This window comes from Falco punctatus, assembly GCF_963210335.1.
Source record: "Falco punctatus genome assembly, chromosome: 2".
Lineage (NCBI taxonomy): Eukaryota > Metazoa > Chordata > Aves > Falconiformes > Falconidae > Falco > Falco punctatus.
Window position 1 is genome coordinate 119,356,924 of NC_137581.1, and position 19,083 is coordinate 119,376,006.

The 19,083-nt window shown below is 46.0% G+C and overlaps 1 protein-coding gene across 2 annotated transcripts in view; it reads right to left on the reverse strand.

The window, feature by feature from the left end:
• The window catches only part of LOC308058911 (uncharacterized protein), a 160,338-nt gene that overhangs the window by 11,048 nt on the left and 130,207 nt on the right, over positions 1–19,083 (reverse strand). For both annotated transcript variants that reach the window (XM_080375471.1, XM_080375472.1), the window contains one exon: positions 2,105–2,218. In XM_080375471.1, coding sequence (XP_080231597.1) covers positions 2,105–2,218 — 114 coding nt within the window. The remainder of the gene's footprint in view (positions 1–2,104; positions 2,219–19,083) is intronic.

Below are 19,083 nucleotides of genomic sequence, written 5' to 3' on the forward strand. Positions count from 1 at the left end.
GGGAAGGTGGGCAACACCCAGCTGCTGCACACTACCAGAGTCGCAGCATCACCCCGAAGGTTCGTGCCCAGGAAAATTAAGCAAATTCTCCCAGTACTTTTCAGTAAACTGCAGCTTATCGTGGCAGAGGAAGCAGTGGGTGCATCTCTAAGTCTCAATATTGAATATAGATATGTGCAGGGTGAAGAAGGCAACCGGGCTGACGTTCTAGGGCAGAAGCAGGCTCGTTTCTGTCACCGTAACATCAGATGACAAAAGAAAGCTGCTTTACATCCCCAGCAGGGCAATGCAACAATCAAATGAGCCTCTAGCAACTAACTACTATAAGACTTCTATTTGCAGACTGCAGCAGTTTGCAGAAATGTCTTTGTACAGTTCTGTGAATTCCATGTGTTGCTGTGAATGCTATCTGCACCCCGTATTTTTGGGGAATTAAGTCATCTGTTTGGTAGGAGGACATACACACTGGCAGAGCTGCCCAGAAACATGAGATCAAACAATCTGGAATCCTGGACTGCTGAAGGAAGCGACAGGCCTGCTTTAGTCAGCCTGTGTCTGACTTTGGACATGCTCTTCAAAAACACACTGAGGGTGAGGGCTTAAATTCTCAGGCTGAGATAATATCAGTTAAAACAGCAGTGCTCTCCACTGGACCAGTGATGGATACTGCTTAACAAAGGGGAATTCTTTAGCCAAAAGGAGTCCGTTTGCTGCCAGAGGACAACACAGAGAGACTTGGTCTTTCCTGGGAATTTAAACCAAAGCCAGGGACAAGACCAGAATCAGATTGCATTCAAAAATCTGATGCTTAATACAGATCTGCCATATTTTACATTTTAATTGTGGATGTTTCTTTTGCTAAGCCCATTTCCTTAGCGTATCATCCTGCTGTGCCCAACCAGTGTAGCTATGTGAAACCCACCAGCAAATTGTTGACAGTTTGGGAGGCCCAAGAAGCAACCTTTGGAGCTGACTAGAATGCCTGCAGTGTTCAATGCCATGGGGATGCGTAATAAGGACACTTAGAACTATTAAAAAAGATGTGTCTTTAGGTTGACCCAGGGAAATGAAAGCCTATGGGATAATGTACTTTGAACTAATCACAACAGTCTGGAGAACATTAAAGGAGAAGGATGAAACCTGTTTTTAACATAGCTATCGTCTGCTTTTACTAAGGGACATGTTACTATTCTGAACCAGTTTTCCAGCTGCAGTTAATAAGCTCTGGCTTCAGCTCCACTTGGGAGAACACAGAGCAGCTCTTGACGATTCCCCCGCCCCAGGAACGACTCCACTTTGCTCTGCTCCCCACTATGTGCTGGAGCCGCAGGGGAATCTGCAGCTTACTGGACAATTGTATTATTTGACCTCTAAGATTTGGTAGAGTGGCACAGAGGAGATGTGGCACCCTGAAGACATTGGCCCAGTGTTTCCAGAAGCAGGACTAAGGCAGATGAAACCTGTCAGCCTGTGCTCTCTGCACTGAGAAGGCTGCTCCACACTACTCCAAGACCTTTTCCTTCATTGACCCTCTCCTGGTGTCCTTGGCAGAAAAAGCAGAGGCAGCATGTCTACACCTCTAGAAAGAGAAAGTTCACAACAGCTTGTGGGCATTGCACGCTCCATGTCCTGCCCATATGCGCACAGCCTGCGCAGGCATGCCTGCCGATGAGCTAACGCATGCTCAGGCACCTGCTCTCTTGGGTGTGCTCCAGTCGTTCTTGCACTGAACTGTATCAGAAGCTAGTCTTGAGACCTTGGAGCTGCCCTAAAAACCGGTATAGACACAGCAAGCGCGTCAGTAATTCCTAAACTTCCCAATGACAAAGCTGCTGGATTCTCTAACCCAAACCGCATGGTACCAAGGACGAAGGGAGTGAGTGCCAAAGAGCCCCTTTGGCAGCCGCTGCTGCTTCTCAGTTCGCATCACAGCAGCAAGGAAAGGCTTTCCATTAGTATATTAAACTAAATAAATGTTAATTCTGTCTTATAGATGGCTAGCTCTTCCTCATCTGCTCTATAGAGGAAAGTGGTGTGTATGTAGTGCTGTTGTTGCAACGTATATGCTATTACTTGTTAGAGAAGGCAGCATAAGGAAGTTTACCTTGTACGTGGAGCAGAAGTGGCTGAGTCTCATGGTGGTTTTAAAGGAACTTTGCTCCCTGCCTCTGGCAGCTGCATCAAGTATTCCTGAACCTGACTCTTCCAGGGAGTTTACCTGAAAAAAAGGAAGCACAGGTCAGGATCGAATGTGCGTGGAACACACAGGGCAAAATTTTAGAGTATGGTAAAAGCATAAGTTGAGAAATTTTGCTGAAAATGCAACAAAACAGTACAACAGATTTCACAGGTACCTCTGCATGTCCCCATCTTCAGTCACATTCAGTACTATTTCAGTTGACTGTGAACGTTGCTTTAAGCACGCAGGCTGTTCCGACACCTTTCCGATTCTCCTGTTGCTCCAGAGGAAGCACAGTGCATGTATCAACATACTGGGTCATCCTTCATCGACCCTGAAGTAATTACAGGGCTCTCTTGTAGTGCTGTGCTGACACGCTATTCCATACAAGATAAAAGCATGCTAAATCCAAGTTATTATACATGGTGCCGTATAAAAAAATTGGAATATCAGAGACAAATTGAAAGAATACTATGTTAGGATTGCTGAAGAATGTGGAAATTATTTTTTAAGACACTCAAGACAGGAAAAAGGATGCAAGGGGAAGAAGAGATAGGGGAGCACAAAACTATGTGATTTTTATGGAAGGTGTCCATGAGAACTCACACATTTGGTTATGGAAAGCTGTCCATTTTTCTTTGTACAAACATTCGGTGGTCAGGTTCTGGAGAGCACTGAGGAGTCACTAGAGACCAGGACAGTGTAGCTGGAGATACGGTATTGCCAGCACCCACACTGGTGCAGAAAGCTGCCTAGTTGCCGGCCGATGCAAGCAACACAACTGGATGATTTTTTAAATTTAACTGTCAAAAATGAAAACAGTATTGTCTTTTCATAAAAGCATTTTCCCCGTGTTTCACTGTAGCGGTACAGATGAACAGACACAAGATAAACCATCTCTCTGCCTACAACACAGGTAAACTTTAAGTTTAAAGTTAATTTCCTAAATCATGTGTATATTAAAAGAATGCCGTTGCCAAAAGAGATTTCCATTTCTGTGTGCTAAATATTACGACTGCTCTCAGGCTTAACAGCAAAGCCAAGGTCAAGACCAAGGCACACAAATTCCACAGAGCAACACAAGCAGAAATTATGGACTGTACCTCGCTGTAACTGCTGGAGGTCAGGTCTGCATGAGGCATGAGCAATTGGCAAGAGGTCTTTTCTCTAGCGCTGACTTCAGAAAGGTTTGTCAGGGCAGAATTCTGCATTTTATTTTCATGGCAGAATGGTCATATTGACATATTATCCAGTGCCAGTCTGTACCATGCATTCTTTACCGTGGTCTTCATATTGCTAGATGATTCAAAAATTATGTCTCCCTGTAGCCAGTCACAGTGACCGATACATTTCATGAATTTTCCATATAAAACTGCTGCCATGTACCAACATGGCCCAGCACAAATAAAGTGCAAGGGAAAAAAACTGGTATTTTCTCTAAGGTTTAATACCACTAAGACTAGAGCAACAGGCAGATTTATGGCCACCCCCTAGTGATTCTTCTACCCCCATATGCACGTCTTGTAAGACAGTACAACAGTGAACCCCTGTCATTAACATAAAGCTTATGGAAGGCAGTTAACTGACTGGTTTGGCTAGATGTTGGAACAACTCCGTCCCCTTCTTCACCTCACTGCTAAAGCAATTCTGATAAAATTTCATTCTAGCTAAAATGTCTATTTATAACTGTTGATGCTCAGTAAAAAAAAGACAACAAACCACCACCACCCAAACTCAGGGTAAGACCTACCCAAGGCAACCTGAGGTATCCTCTCCAATTGACTTATCTCCTCCTTGAAAGCTAAAGTCTATACATTAATCTCACCCCCAAATAAAAACATAGAATTCTAAGTTTACTATTGTAATGGCTGTCAAAGCAAATCGGACTGGGTCATGTCAGAGTCAACGTGGACTAAAAGTGGCTTGTCAGTACATTTGAGAGAAAACAGTGTGCAAAGAGGATGTTAATAAATCTCGTTGCCCCCTGAGGACCCTAACCTCAGCTATAACCAGTCGTTTCTGAGTTCAAGGAAAACACGGTCGCAGCTGAATTTCCTCTCTCTCTGGTAGTGCAAACGTTAGAAGAGTAAATATTAAGATTTATTAGCGGTTCTGACCAACTGTACAGACGCTTCTATTGGGAAGATCCCTGCTTTTGCTGGATTGCCTACTTTGCTTCTGCTCTGTGCCTCGAGTGTCATTTAAGAGAAATAGAAAAGGGCCCAAGGACTGGACTGAGCCCTTCAAACCGCTAAAGCACTTGCAACGTGCTGCAACATCTGTACTTTCCCTGGCTCAGACCTCAACAATATTACAGAATCTGCTGCTGGACTTGGCTGCACAGCACAGCTCATGTGGCCAGACCAGAACTCCAGATCACACTCCCAGACCGGCATGTTGGCTCAGCATTTTGACAACAGTGCAGAAAAACGGATTATTTTTGTCATTAAAAGAAATGCAGATGGTATAAAGCTGGAGTGCTGCTATCGAGTGCTGGCCTATAGCCCTTCTAACATGCCAACCAGGAACCACTGCACCCCTACAGCACTCAAAAATAATTTATTCTCTATACTGTTACAAGTCAAATTCTGTCCCTTAAAAACTTCTGTTTGAGGACTCCACCAGCAATTCAGCTAGGCAAATGCTAATTTCATTGTAGCCAGTAAACAGAGGGCTCATTCAGCTCTCCTCAAAACTGGAAGCAGAACAGGATTTTTCCATCAGAAAGACGAAGGGACAGGATCAGCATCGGGTTGGCCAGCAGTGGGAAAAGCAGGGTAAGGAACAGGCTGGACCAGAGAGCCAGGCTGAGTGCCTTGGAGAGCGATGCTGGCAGTTTCTCATGTAGAGGAGGATTAAAACGTTTTCAACCATGGTGGATTGACCCTGGCCAGAAGCCAAGCACCCACACGGCCTCTAACTCACCCCAGCCTGCTCCTTGGGATGGGGAACAAAATAGGAAGAGCCAAACCCAGAAAACACATGGGCTGAGATAAAGACAGTTTAATAGCTGAAGGAAAGAAGAAATAAAGAAGCAATGCAAAGGCAATCACTCACCAACTCCCACAAGCAGACAGATGCCCAGCCAGTCTCCGAGCAACAGCCACCCTGGAAGAAAAAGCCCCCACCTTCTTGTCCTACCCCAGCTTCTATTGCGGAGCACAGTGTGACACGGCATGGGGTACCCCCTTGGCCAGCTCAGGTCAGCTGTCCCGCTGTGTCCCCTCCAGCACCCTGCCGAGGCACAGGCAAAGGGGTTAGGGTGCAGAAAAAAGAAAGCTGTGACACTGTGCAAGCACTGTTCAGCCACAGCCAAAACAGTGGTGGGTTATCAACACCGTGTTAGTCACAAATCTGAAACAGCACCATATGGGCTGCTATGCGGAACGTCATCTCCCACCCAGCCAGACCCAATACACCAACTGAGGCAAACCAAATCCCCCAGCACCCCTCTTAACTTTTAGTGTGAATAGAAGGAAAGGAAAAAAAGCAATGCCTTGTCATCCTCAGTGACTAAAGTTGTGTCCCAAGCAAATGGGCAACTTGGGAATGATGTTATTGCATCGCACAATTGATCAGGAGATGGGCATAGCATATTGCTAATACATCATCTCTTGATTGCATTAAGAAATCATTATTTTATGTAAGAAAGGTTTTATGGTTACCAACAAGAGTTTGAACTTGGGACTGGACAGGAGTATGCTGTGTATAGCCGATTTGGAAGGTCCGAAACCATACCCTCAAGAAAAACTCATGTGCTCTAACTGGGACGCAGTCAAGGACTGTTGGTGTCTTCCTAACCAGCACCATTTTCATGTCTGGTTGCTTTGGCATCCAGACCTCTGGATTATGCCCCCTTTGGGACAAAGCAGTGTCACATGCCAGTCAGCACAGTCACTTCCTAGCTGTTCCTATGACAAACTGCACAGCATTGCACCATGGAAATTGGTCCTCAGTGCTTCATACCGAATCGTTACTTACTAACCCAATGACTTGAAACACCAATAAAAAATTGGTTAAAATAAAGTAGTTATGTTTGTGGGATGACAGCTCTTCATACCAGGAATCCAGGACTCCTACAGGGAAAGACGGGTGCCTCATAAAACACTGGTGAATGTAGTTAACAAAAGGTGTGTGTGTGTGTGTGTGTGTGTGTGTGTGTGATTAAACAATGGGATCCTGATTCATCAGGCAGGATAATTAAAAGTACAGACAAGAGGCTCCTGTTCTGTAGGATGCTCAGTGGTGCAAGATCACAGCCGTAGGTGGAGGATGATGAAATATAAAATTTCCCCAAAGAGGGATATCATTCCTGTGCGACATATTATCTTAAAGTCATCAGAGGACTGAGAAGCTGAAAACAGACACTGTAAAACTGAACTTGACAGACAAACCATCGCCAGATGATAAACCAAGGACTGTTTGACAGGAAGGATCTGACAGTACAAGCAGCCTTTCTGTTCCAGCCCAGCCAGCTCAGGGCCACACAAAGGCATCATTACAGCTGCCTGGAAGAAAAATACTGGGATGCCTCCTACCTTGCCTGGTGAGAACTTGGGTATCTAACCTCTGTTCTGTTAGTTTTACAGGGTAACCCTGGCCAAATCATCTCAGAGCAAAATCAAAGTGACAAAGCCCTTCCCAGATTGTCACAGGGGATTCTGCAGTCTGCAGAATGTTCTGAACGCACACAAGCCTGAAGCACCTCATGGCGTTCTTCCCCAGAAGCAGTGAGCCTCTTCGCGGTGGCAGGTTTTGCCTTTCTCCTGAGAAGAGGGTGGAAGGAGAAAATTAACATGGCTCCTCTTGACAGAATATTTTCTAACGCAGTTCATTGCTGTGCTTGACTCTGGGGTAAGATCCACAGCAGGACTTGAGGGCCATGGTATGCCCAGAATCATTTGGAGAATATTCCAATTTTTTCTGTGCATGACACGCAACAGGCATCCTAAGGGAACAGCTAGTGCCATAAATCCTGGGTAGATCCAGTGAACGCATTTTTTTTGCACTAGGAAAACTACAAGAAAAGTTTGTTTTCTGGAAGTGATGATGACATTGATTGGAGAAAGAGGAGGCTGCTCCAGTGCTCTGTCTCTGGGCTTGCAACTACATTCTTTTCACCAGCCCCTGCCCCAGTGATACAGGCTCCAAGCCTGTCTGGAGGAAACCGAGAAAATGTTATACATACCACAATATTGCAAATGGAGCATTAGTTCCCTCTATCTTAAACTTAACAGGTATTATAAAGGTTAAGAAAAACATTTTCAGGTTGAAAGAAAGTATCAAAGCATTCTTCAGTGCTTTATTGAAAGACAAAGATGAAGGAAAAAACCATGGAAATGGAAGCAGGGCATCCCACTAGCTGAACTGAATAAATGATCAAAGGTGAAAAAGCCTGTGTGAAATAATTCTCCACCTAGAACTCAATCTGCATTCAAATTCAATTTATGGATGAATGAATGATGGAGATGAGCTTAAGACAAGTGAGCTCCAATCACCATTATTATTATTATAATTATTATATAAGAAAATACAGTCACAACAGTCAAAATACTCACTAGAAATACCACCTTCAGCCCAATTCTTCCTTTACAGTAATTTTATGTTTATGCAATCTCAATTTCTGAAAGACTCATGGAGTTTCATGACCACCTACAAAAACCCCAGTATTTTATTTGAAGGACATGCTTGCATTTTAAGATCCAGGAAGACCAGTGCTAATCCTACAGAAGAGGAAACTGATTTGCTCCTGTGAACGTATTGAAACAAAGGGAGCTCTGCCTTTGGCTGCTCTCTATTTTGATACTGGATACTATGCTTAGTCTCTAGCAAAAGCATAATCATATACAAGTAATACTGCAATGATAACTCACCTAATTATGTTGAAGGTGGTGATGATGGACCTAGAAGGCTCCTAGAAATATGAATGGGGCTGTTAGAACCCAAAGTGGTTAAAGCATAGCATACAATGCAGGTGAATGATGCAAAATATTTAATGCAAGTGAGGCCTTGGTAACAGCAAAGGCAAGTCTGCCATAGCTGGTAGCAAAGACATGCCAGAACAGAACGAGTCCTACACCTGAGGCAGAATTTCTCGTTGAAAACTGAGCTGCTGGTGCCAGAGACCGGAACACATGTCAAGTCAACTAATGTAATGGCCGGAATAATCTAGCACTGTTGTCATTAGGAAGAGGCCAAAACAACTATTTATTTATTTTCTTGTAATTCTAAAGGGTGTGCTACCTAGTTCTCCACAAAAATGGCACACATGGAGTCAGCTGTATTGCTGCATCAGACCTGACACCTGGCTGGGTATTCCAAACGCACGGCTGCCTTTCCTTTTACAGACCAACTGTGCACGTGGTGTAGAGAAACAGTAAAATTTACAAATGCAGAGACACTGAAAAACTCATCTGCAGACACATACCCCTCCTCCAGGCTGCACAAGGCATTCCCTACGTAGCGTGAGCACCGCTCAGCAGGCAATCAGGACTGGTCCCAGGCACTCGCATCGCATCGTGCTGCAGCCATGGAGCCATCTGCTTCCTGCCCCAATGGCCCCCAGGCCACAGGGGCCCTCTCCTTGTTCTGATTCAAACATATAAATATTCACAGCAGCACTCACAGATGGATATATGTTGGCAGGAGTATCTATAACGCTTTCCTTCCTGGGAACTAAAGGATTTTAGGAAATAAATCTGCAGTGGTAAGGGAAAAGGGGTCAGGCATTCTGTAAAGTAAATGTATACGAATGGATACTTGGAAACTTTCTCTTTTAAGCGATACTCACCCACCCTAACCACAGCCATTCCACCTAAAAGAGGAAAAAAACCCCCAAACAGCAAATTCTTCTCCTTATCGTATGCCTCTCCATCACATCCGTCACTCCCCGGGCTTTTCCACCTAATAATTCTCAAACCATACCAACAAGAGCAATCCTCAAACAAATCATAAAACCCAAGCAAACCGAACAAATCAATCTATTGAAATTTTAAAAGGCTGTAATGTCATAACAGGCCTGTGCTGATCTAGGACCATGCTGATGTTCCCTGTGCAGGTCACCCGAGGCCCCCAAGCCTGTTTATTGGTAACAGTTGTTAATTGCATTTCACAACAGTTTGGTTCTTCCTTCATTTGCATGTCAAATGCCTTTGATGAAAGGGGTAATTAAACATCTCCAAAGCTATTTGCAGTTAAGTATTATGGTTTTAATGAAAATAAATAATGCAGTAACAAAGCTCAATGGTCTGATTACCCCCACTCCCACTTTTTTCTCTCTTTCTTTTTCTTCTAAGTGAAAAGTAAAACTTTGCTTCAGCTTTGTCCTTGAAAACCAGGTGACGTTGTACAGTGCGTTTTGAATTCAGCCCGCAGTCGCAGCACACATGCACACAGCTGTCATCCCCCTTTGATAGCAAAAGCATACTAAGATTAGAGCAGCAAATGCCCATGACCTTGAGAATTATCACTGCTGATATAACAAGTAGCTTATTGGTGTCTAGGCACACACAGGAAGTTAAACCCTTAGAGCCTGATCCTCACAGCTATTGCTGCATCTCCTGGAAGACTCAAGAAGGACTATTTTTAAAACTGTATGGCTTCAGGGTCACAATGTGCTTGCTCACAACTCATTCCAACTAACGGTTCTCCTAGCTTGCAAGTACTTAGTGACTTTGCTGGGTTTCTTACACAGAAAGGACTCTGCCATGAAAATGACAGCTGCACGAAACCTTCACCAGATGTACAATACTGAGCACAGTGGTTCGTGTATACTCTAAAAGAAATAGAAGTCTCCATTCCCAGCCAGGTCTGTACTCTGTAATAAGGTCCTGAGAAAAGCCCCTCTATTAGCTAATGTAGCAGAAATTCAAGGAACTCCTTTTCAAAGCTTCATGCTTCCCTTTCAGGTTCATTTCTACATGCTCAGAGCCAAACAATATCTAAAAAATTATGTCTTAACAAGTAAAAGCACCCTTGTATTCCAGGAAGAAGGCAGCAAAGGGAAACGAAGACACGCATCCATAGGAAAGCACAGGGGTATGTATAGCCAAAGTTCATGATAGGTCTCATTTTTCTCAACACCTCAGATTCTGATTTTGCTTGTTTATTAACAGCCTCACATCTAGCTGTTAAAAGGGCAGAGAATATCCTTAAAATATGCAATATGCAATGAACGACATAACTGTTGCTCTTCCAGTTTTCTCACAGTATTGCATATTTAATGTTTCTCTTTAGGCTGCGGGTCCTGAGAGGATAGGGGAATGATCGGGCAAGAGTTTCTGTTACCATTAGAAACAGTTTATCACCCATGGTTGCAGAGAAAACGCACTCACAAACGTATTTCAGAAGCACTCTATAGGCTGAGAAACCAGAGAGGAAGGGACTCCAAAGTGGATGACTGTATATAAGCCCAAGGCATGGGGGCTCGGGGTGGGGAGGGGGGGAGCCGGCACGCTCAGTGTCAGAAGTGATGGAGCTGGCAGCATGGCCTGACTTTGAGGACCACCTGAAAACCACCACCTTCACTCTACGTGTGGCTGTTCCAGACACTAAGGACGATACTTCAGGTGGTGACATCGTTGAAGATGCCGCTCCTGGGCAGAAAAGAGAGGGTCGATGACATGAGCAAGGTTTTCATCAGGTGGGGTTTGTACCGTACAAATGACCTGCACATCACTCATGGTGGTGCAGACTACCAAAAGCGGGCTCAGACAGCTAAAATGTAAAACTGCAAAACTTGTATGCTACACGGCGGGGTTACCGCAAGGTGTAGTACGTTCTCGTCGGAGTGGGAACTTGACTTTCATAAGCTGGGGGAACCAATAAGGCAAACGTGTTTCCGATAGATGTAACAGAAAAATGCACAAAGACCACGCAGGAGAGCGATGCAGAAGGGCAGGTGGCTTCACCGGGCAATGCTGGTCTCCCGCCGTACAGGCTGTGATTTGCCAGCCATAGCTTTATTAATAGCACTGTCAATCTCTCTTTGAACATAACAGAGTATTTTTGCCACAATTTCCCAGTCTCTCTGCCCGAGCTGTATCAGGGGAAGCAACAGTGACTGGCATGCTAAATTTGGGTGTCACACTGACATGCTTGGCATGGGATGAAATGCCTGCGCTGGAAGCTGCAAGCGGAGCTGTGTTCACATCAGCAGTTCCCAGCTGACGAAGCACTCTAGGGCTGTGGGCAAGGCATCAAATGAAGCCGAACGTGCTCTGCTGGGCTGGTACACTTAGTCCCAGCAGCAGCACTGGTCAGGGCCAGCAGCAGAGTGGGAGACAAGGCACCGGTGGCATCCCAGGGGGCGTGGAGCAAGGTGTGCGGGGGGACAGGGCCAGGGGAGGGGTAAGAAGGCAGCGGCAGCCGTTTCAGACAGCGGAAGGGGGATGCTGGCTTGAAGAGGGCAAACACAAATAGAGCAGAAGGCTGTGGCATCCACAACTGTGCCTGTCGTTCTGAAAGCTTTGGGAACCAGCAGTCTATTCATTTATCCTCCTCATTGCTATCACCGGTAGAGCTGAACCAAGGGTAGCAACAGTGGGGAGTTTGGGCAGAAGTTTCCCAGCTTGGACACAGCCAATGGTTCTATTATGTCTCTCTATAATGAAGCGTTTCACTGATGCCAAGACAGTTCAAAGAGCAGATACTCTGAAAACGGTATTCTCAGCTGCGTTTTTCAGCAAGCTGCCTCACGAGCAGGACTCACTCACAATTAGTTATGTTGGCAGCCAGCACTACATTGCACCTAGTGAGACACATCCAGTAACTGAATGTGACATGCCACCGTAATGACAGATCAAACTAGGACATTTCGGAAGACAAAGTGCTCCAATATGAGAGGCTTAAAGAGGCACTAAAGAATTTATGGAGAATGAAACGCAACTTCAGGGAGGGTGATGGAATTATCAGCCTCACCAAGAGCAAACGTGGAGCCAAGTGGCAGGATCAAATAATCCCGCGGTACTGACAGACAGCCTTGTCGGGAGCCTCAATACATTCATCTTCTTAACGGAAGCTGAGCTGAACTGATTTGATCACATTAGTACCATCAGACAGAAAAAAAACAACATTCAGAGTGGAAATCTTAAAACTTTTAAAAGTGTTTGAACAATGAGATTTTTAAATTAAGAATGAATGTGAAATGCAGTTAGTGAGTAGGAGCTGGTAGAAGCTTTTTATCAGAACTTTCTTTTGTCTTTTCAGCATAGATATATCTTTGAAAGATGTTTGGTTTCCTTTAAATATTTTCAAAACTTCATAAGGAAAGGGGGGAAAAAATGAAAGGATTTTAGAGAAATAAAAAGTGCTTTCTAAAAAGCCATTCCTCCACCCTCCAAAAATCCCCACCTGTGTTTTCAAGGAAAGTTCAGAAATACTATACAGATTAAATACGATAACCCTCCACTTGCTTCCCCTCCACCACACGCTGCTTTACTTCATGTTGCCCTCTTACCACGAGGGCTAAGGGTCTGCCTCGGCGATGGTTGACTGGACTTGACCGAGCGCTGAAGGCGCTCCGTTCTCTGCAGGAATGAGTCGGTGCCTTGCAGCGCAAGCCCTTCAGACGCGGAGTGGAGCGATGCCTTTGTTCCAGCTCGCTACCTGCAGGCAGGAGGACGTATTGGTAGCAGCGCTGGGTGACTGTTGTTCATTTTCTGCATGAGGAGCCACCAGCATTCAGGAGGCTCTGGCATGAGCTGGGCAGCGGGGCAGTTTTGTTATGCAAGGCTGAGCCAGTAGGGCTCAGCCACCAGCCGGAGCAAATCCCTGCCAGCCTCCTCGGCTCCGTGCTGGCAAACGCAGCCCCTGCTTCTGGCCTACGTACATGCTTCCCTGCGTCTCAGCAGCACCAGCTTCAGTTCCTCCCCTACAAAAGACTTCCTATGAGACCCTGAGAAAGTCACCTAAGGACAGAGTTTTAGAAGTATTTAAATTTTTCAGTTTTAATGGGTTTTAAACGATACAGACCAGGCTTGTAGGTGTTGGTGTGTTCGAAGGATAATGCTTACACCAGCAATGCAAGGAAGGGCAAAATGTGTGACAGAGACAAATGCGTACAAGTTGTGAAGTGCCCCAGTAACACACACCGTGGGCCATAGGAACCATAGACAGGTTCTACTGTGTAATGCACACCCTCACTATAGAACAACTTCAGCCTTTTCACCAAAAAAATTATCTTTTAAATTTGTAAACATCCTTACCTACTTGCTACAGGTTTGAACCTTCTGTTTGGGGCTCCTTCTCCTCTGCTGCAATAACGTGAGCCTCACATGTCCCCCATGTAGAATCATATCATACCCACCAGGCAAGCAATGCCATATGCTGCGGGTTATCCATAGATACATGCCTGCATATTGGCGGGGCAGTGCGCATGTGCTAATTGATTAGTTAGCTTATGCAATTGCCAAGTTTTCCTCTCATTTCCCACAGTATGGGCAGTATTTGCATAGACTTTCTCTTCCACAATGCCAGTTTGTAAGTACTTAATTATCTTTAAGATAACTTCAGACACGCCTGAAATGGGGACAGAAGGCTCTAAACATATGTATGTGTGTGTGCATGTGTGTGTATAAGGCACACAAAACAACTGCATAAACATCATGCTTATATTTTTATATAGATAGATTATAACACTGTGGACCTAAATCATTTAACAAGGGGTGTTAGACGACACCCATTGCTACGTCTGATATACAAAATTACATTTTCAAAGCTATGCAGACCAGAGAAGAGTAAAGAAAAGCCACCAGCACATCCTAACCCATATAAACAGAAGCCCACGGAGTGCTGGCTTCAGCTGCCAAAGTGTCTCAACAAAATCTGCCTCTTCAGCACGCAGTGTCGCAGCACGGCCAGCATCTCTACAGGAATAAACCACCATATTTCCACAGAAACCCAAGACAATATTGGAGATGACCTGAGCCTCTGTTTTTGGTCTCAATGTCGCAGGTGCTTCCAAACACCTTAAATACTGATTTAGGGAGGAGATGTATATGCAGTCGGACAGCAGAGGTGCCTCTCTCACGCGACATGGAGTGCACGGCAGTAACATGGGAGAGGAGGGACAGAAGAGGAACAAGGAAAACTGCTCAGTCCTTCCACTTCCCTGAAGGTACTGGGAGCCTGAACCCAGCTGAATGCCAGCAAAGAGAAGGCATCAAGGGAGATTACATGCGAAGAGGAGAATTACTAGATGGACACCGGTAGCATATACTCAGAACAAATATCTTTAAGTACAGAAAATATACGGAGTAGACGGCCTTATGTTCTTCCTCCATCAGGAGAAGCACAGGCTCGACAGGAGCCATGAGGAGGACGCTATCAGCTGTGAGCTGGCACAGGCTACCTCTCACTTACAAGGGCATTGCTCCCGCTCTCAGGGGCCCCGGAGCTGGGCACCGCATACACACCTCCGTTCCCCTCTGCGTCCTTTGGGGCTGTGATGCCCTCTCTCTCTCTCTCTCTCTCAGCCTCCTCCGCGCTCAGGCTGACCTCCTGTATGGCAACACTGCCGCCCACTCCAGGGAAGCTGGAGCACACCAGGCTCCGGGGCAGCAGCCACGCAGGAGCACATTGCAGGAGGCAGCCAGGAGCCTCCACCACCCAGCTCGTATCCAGGCTGATGGCAGAAACCGAACGGCTCAGGCAGAGCTGCGGCAGCCGGGCCTCTCTGAGCGGGCTTGCCTCTGCTGCGCCAAGCCCTGCTGAGCCTGTGGAAATCAGGTTTACAATAGCAGCTGCCGCCATCAGCTCCCCCTTTTGTGATTTCCAGCATTATTATGCTGTTTGCGAACTTTGCTTGAAATGACCAGACTGTAGGCTGGGGGAGATGAGACTTAGCAAAGAAACCCACATGTACACACTGACATACAAAGTGTGACAAACCCCGATGGCAAGGTTGTGCTAATAGCCTGTTATTTAGTGACATAAAATCACTGCTAAGATAATACAGGCAGCCTAAAACTCCAGCAGCCCTTTCACTGAGACAACAGACAGGCTCAGAAAAAGCCCCTTTCACGTCATTCCACACGACAGTTAAATGCACACAGGGCACAAAAACCTCAAAGAAAACAACTACCTTTCTGCCAGAATAAAATGCACTCATTTTGTTCACATATGATGCACAGGGGGTAAAGTGTTCTGTCACATAGGAAAAAGGCTGAAGTGTGCTTTGGAAAAGTTTTGATTTAAATTGGACTTGTAAAAGTGGCCCTTGGAAGCCGCTGTTCTTTGTCCCCTTCCCCCTCCCCTACAGAAGAGCCTTCTGTGTTCAGCCTAGGTCTCTGCCAGGACATCAGGGAGCACCGTGGCAAAAATAAACGTGAATGCATATAGCTAAGGCCCTGTTCCACGTCTGGAAGCTGAACAGGCTGCGGCTGTGTAGCCACATATCAACCGATACGATCGCACCTGTGCACTTACCCGACGTGCACACAGACGTAGTGCTTCAGAGGCACGCAACAGCCCCTGCGCACGCCGACACAGCCTGCACGGGGGCTGCGAAGCCCACTGAGGCAGTTCACATCCAACACGGCTTATTAGTCCAGGCGCCAACGTGTGTTTATGTGCCACTACCTGCGTGCAGCGCCGGTGCGGGAGTGGGGCACGGCGGCTGTGTTCCCGTGGCCGTGTACCTGGGCACGTGTGGAGCACAGCGCGGATGTGCTGTGTTGCTCTGCCTGGAGCCAGCTCAGGGTCAGGATTGGTCCTGAGCCTATTCCACACAGCTGTTCCTACGACACACTCCCCAGCCCACACAGGCTGCTCACCACATGTGCAGCCCCACCTCTGTGTAACTGTCCTGCTCAAGGACACGAGCTGCCTCCAGGCACTTGTGCCTATAAACCTTTCCAGATGGGACCGTGCTGAACGTACAGACACCAAAGCTGGTTTACATGAGCCCCTCTTCATTCAGAAACAAGAATACCAAAGGTTCCGTAATCCAGGATATCCTTGTTCCCCACTGCCGTGTACAATGACAACCACACAGGAGACACGTAGATGCCATGAATCCACGCACATCCACGCGCATCCATGCAAACAGCACAGCTGAGGAGGCACAGGCGTTGCTATCAGAGGAGCTGGGTTAATTTGCACCACCTAAGGATTGGTATGCAAGGGAATACACCAGAGCAGGGGTGGCAAGGATGATTGCAGTCACAACCAATTTGCTCCTACCGAGCCAGAAGCACAATTTCTGATTTGGCAGGGCCAACAAGCAACTGACCCGCTTACACCCCTTGTTTACATGGGTTTGGCTCTGTCACCTAGGGAGGGAGGCAGCCCAGCACGCACCACGCTTCACTCTATGGCTGCTAATTGTCTTGGATGACTCTTTATTTATATAAATAATTTACTTTGTGTATCCTGCCAAGGAGACACCTGAGCCCTACCTAATCTGCTAACGCTGACTTTAATGATCCATGTCCAACACATGGGCACCTCCATTCCCGCCCGGCTCCCCCAGCCCCCCACCAAGTCCCTGGCCCATCTGTGCAGACGGGCAGATGAAATGATCAAGGACAAACAATGGCAAGGCTCAGGACGGACTGATTTACCAGCCTGCACACAGATCCTGTGGGATCTGATGGGCTTCCTCGGGGAAAGTGCCCGGCAGATGAGGCCCCGCTGCAGATGCCTACTGTCCCTGGCTTCCAGTGCAGGCGGCTGAATTATCCACGGCAAAACAGTTGATCCAGTCAACTTAGACTCTTCTTCCAGCCCTTGAAATGTAAAATGTGTAGGAGTGCATCTGTGACTGTCTGTCGTTCAGCTGGTCTCAGCAGGCAGCAAATCTATTCTGATTTATGAAGCTGTTGGGATGTTTTGCTGATGCTTTAGAGCTTAGCCATTGAAACTTAACCTCAATAACGTTCCTTTTGTAAGGGGCGAACATAAGCCTCAGCTTTGAAAGTTTTAAAAACTTTCAAATTAGTCTGAAATCTAACCTTGTAAAAGGTGTGTATTTAGACCAGGTGCTTTTTAATCCATTACAAGTAACAGATGTTTCTGACTGATGCATTTGTATCTTCTCATAGCACCAGGACGGGCACTCTAAGCCCTGATACAAATGCAGAGATTTTATTCACATCAGGAATGACAGCTGCTTCATACTCGTTGCCTGAAATATAATTTTAAAGAAAAATGATGATAACTGAAATACCTAAAGTTTGTCAAAACATAGTTTGATTCTATCTGAAAAACACGTTTGTTATCAGTGTAGATCCCAACAACTTTGCATCACGTAGCTTACTGCTCCCAGACTCGTGCTTTGGATTTCATATCGCATTGCTATTTTCTAGCAAGACATTTGTGCCGTGCTGTACTTTATCACCCAAAACACTACAGCATTCACTGAAGGCCCATTTCTTCAGCTATGTCTGTCAGTACCCTTTCCTCGCACATTTTGTTCCATTAAGGCCTGTTGCTTTAATTTAATGGATAAAAGTTTGCAAGATGAAGCTGGATTACTAGAGTGATGACAACCCGCACATGGAGAGCTCAGAATATTTACAAAATAGTCCAAGCTGAACATAATGACAGTCAAATGTTTATCACTGCTGGAACAGAAGAGTGCACTGTTATTGCTAATTCTCCCTGTTCCACAGCTAAACAATTTTAGTCTCCAGGACAGCGAGTGAAGAAATATTTACCAGTATAACTTGTATGCGCTATACAACAGAGCTGCAAGCACACCACATGCAAAGATACTAAATGTCAACATTTCAGCCTCGAGCAGGTGCTTGCATTCAAAACCAAACATATTGGTAACCCTTCTGCCAGGTGTATTTGGCAGAAAGCTCTGTGTTCACATACAGGCTCCTCTACAGCCTCCAGAATGGCTCCTCTAAATATTAACTAACATCAGGCATGTAGGAAAATGTAAACAGCTTCCCTAGCCACACTAAGCAGATACTGCTCTCCCTTTTGTAAATACTGAGTGTGGACATAAAAGAAGAAGAGAAAAAAAATATCGAAAAGATGGAAAGGCAGAGGAAAGGAGTACCACCTGAGGGTGGAAACCTCAAACCCCAGTTATCTTCATTTTTGTGTCAATACCGATGAACACCAAACACCTGCTTTTCAAGTATTCCTGGCAGTATTCCCTGGCCTTGGTTTCCTCATGAGTCTTTGGTCACTTCACAAAGGGAAACACCTTTCTCATTTGCTGCCGTTCCCCCTTCACTGTACCCTGCATTTACCAACCACCTCGCAGGTTGTTGGCAAACACTAGCAACATCCAAGCAAGTTGGGACAGGTCCATGCCCAGTGTCACAGAGAATGCCCTGCCCTGCATTTCTGCAACATTTTATCGCTCTGTGACATTTGTGCCACACCAGTCAGAAGACATGAGCCAGTTCCCTCTGTAGCAGGTAACAAGACGGCTCCTCTAAATTCCCTCATCTCGTCCTACCTTGCTACTCTCGTGAATGTTGCCTTCACACAAGCCCTTCGGTAAACTCTTCTAGATGTGCTCCTGGACCTTTCATTAGCTTTAACAGCAGTAGAGCCAGGTTTTCATTCTCCTGGCCAAAACTTGTAGCATGGATAGAGAAGAAACCTGATCCAGGTTCCTATCAGACATCAGTTCTATCATGAGCAACAAGAAGGTCCATAAGCGTTCCCAGTGCTGGTATACAGGCAACACAGTCAGTAACCAGCACTACAAGTGGCTCACCTGTGACGCTTTACAACATGTTAGGGAGGTAACTTGACGCACATACCTCCCTCATACTGCTCTCTGTGCGATTGTGCGACCTCTGATATCGCACCGCAGAAAAAATATTAGTCACAGTTTATTCACCCATATGCCTGAGACTATGGGAGGTGCCACTTCAGCTACCAGATCACACGTACCCTTTCCTCCCTCCGGTTCACCAACGTGGTGGAAGACAGCTCCT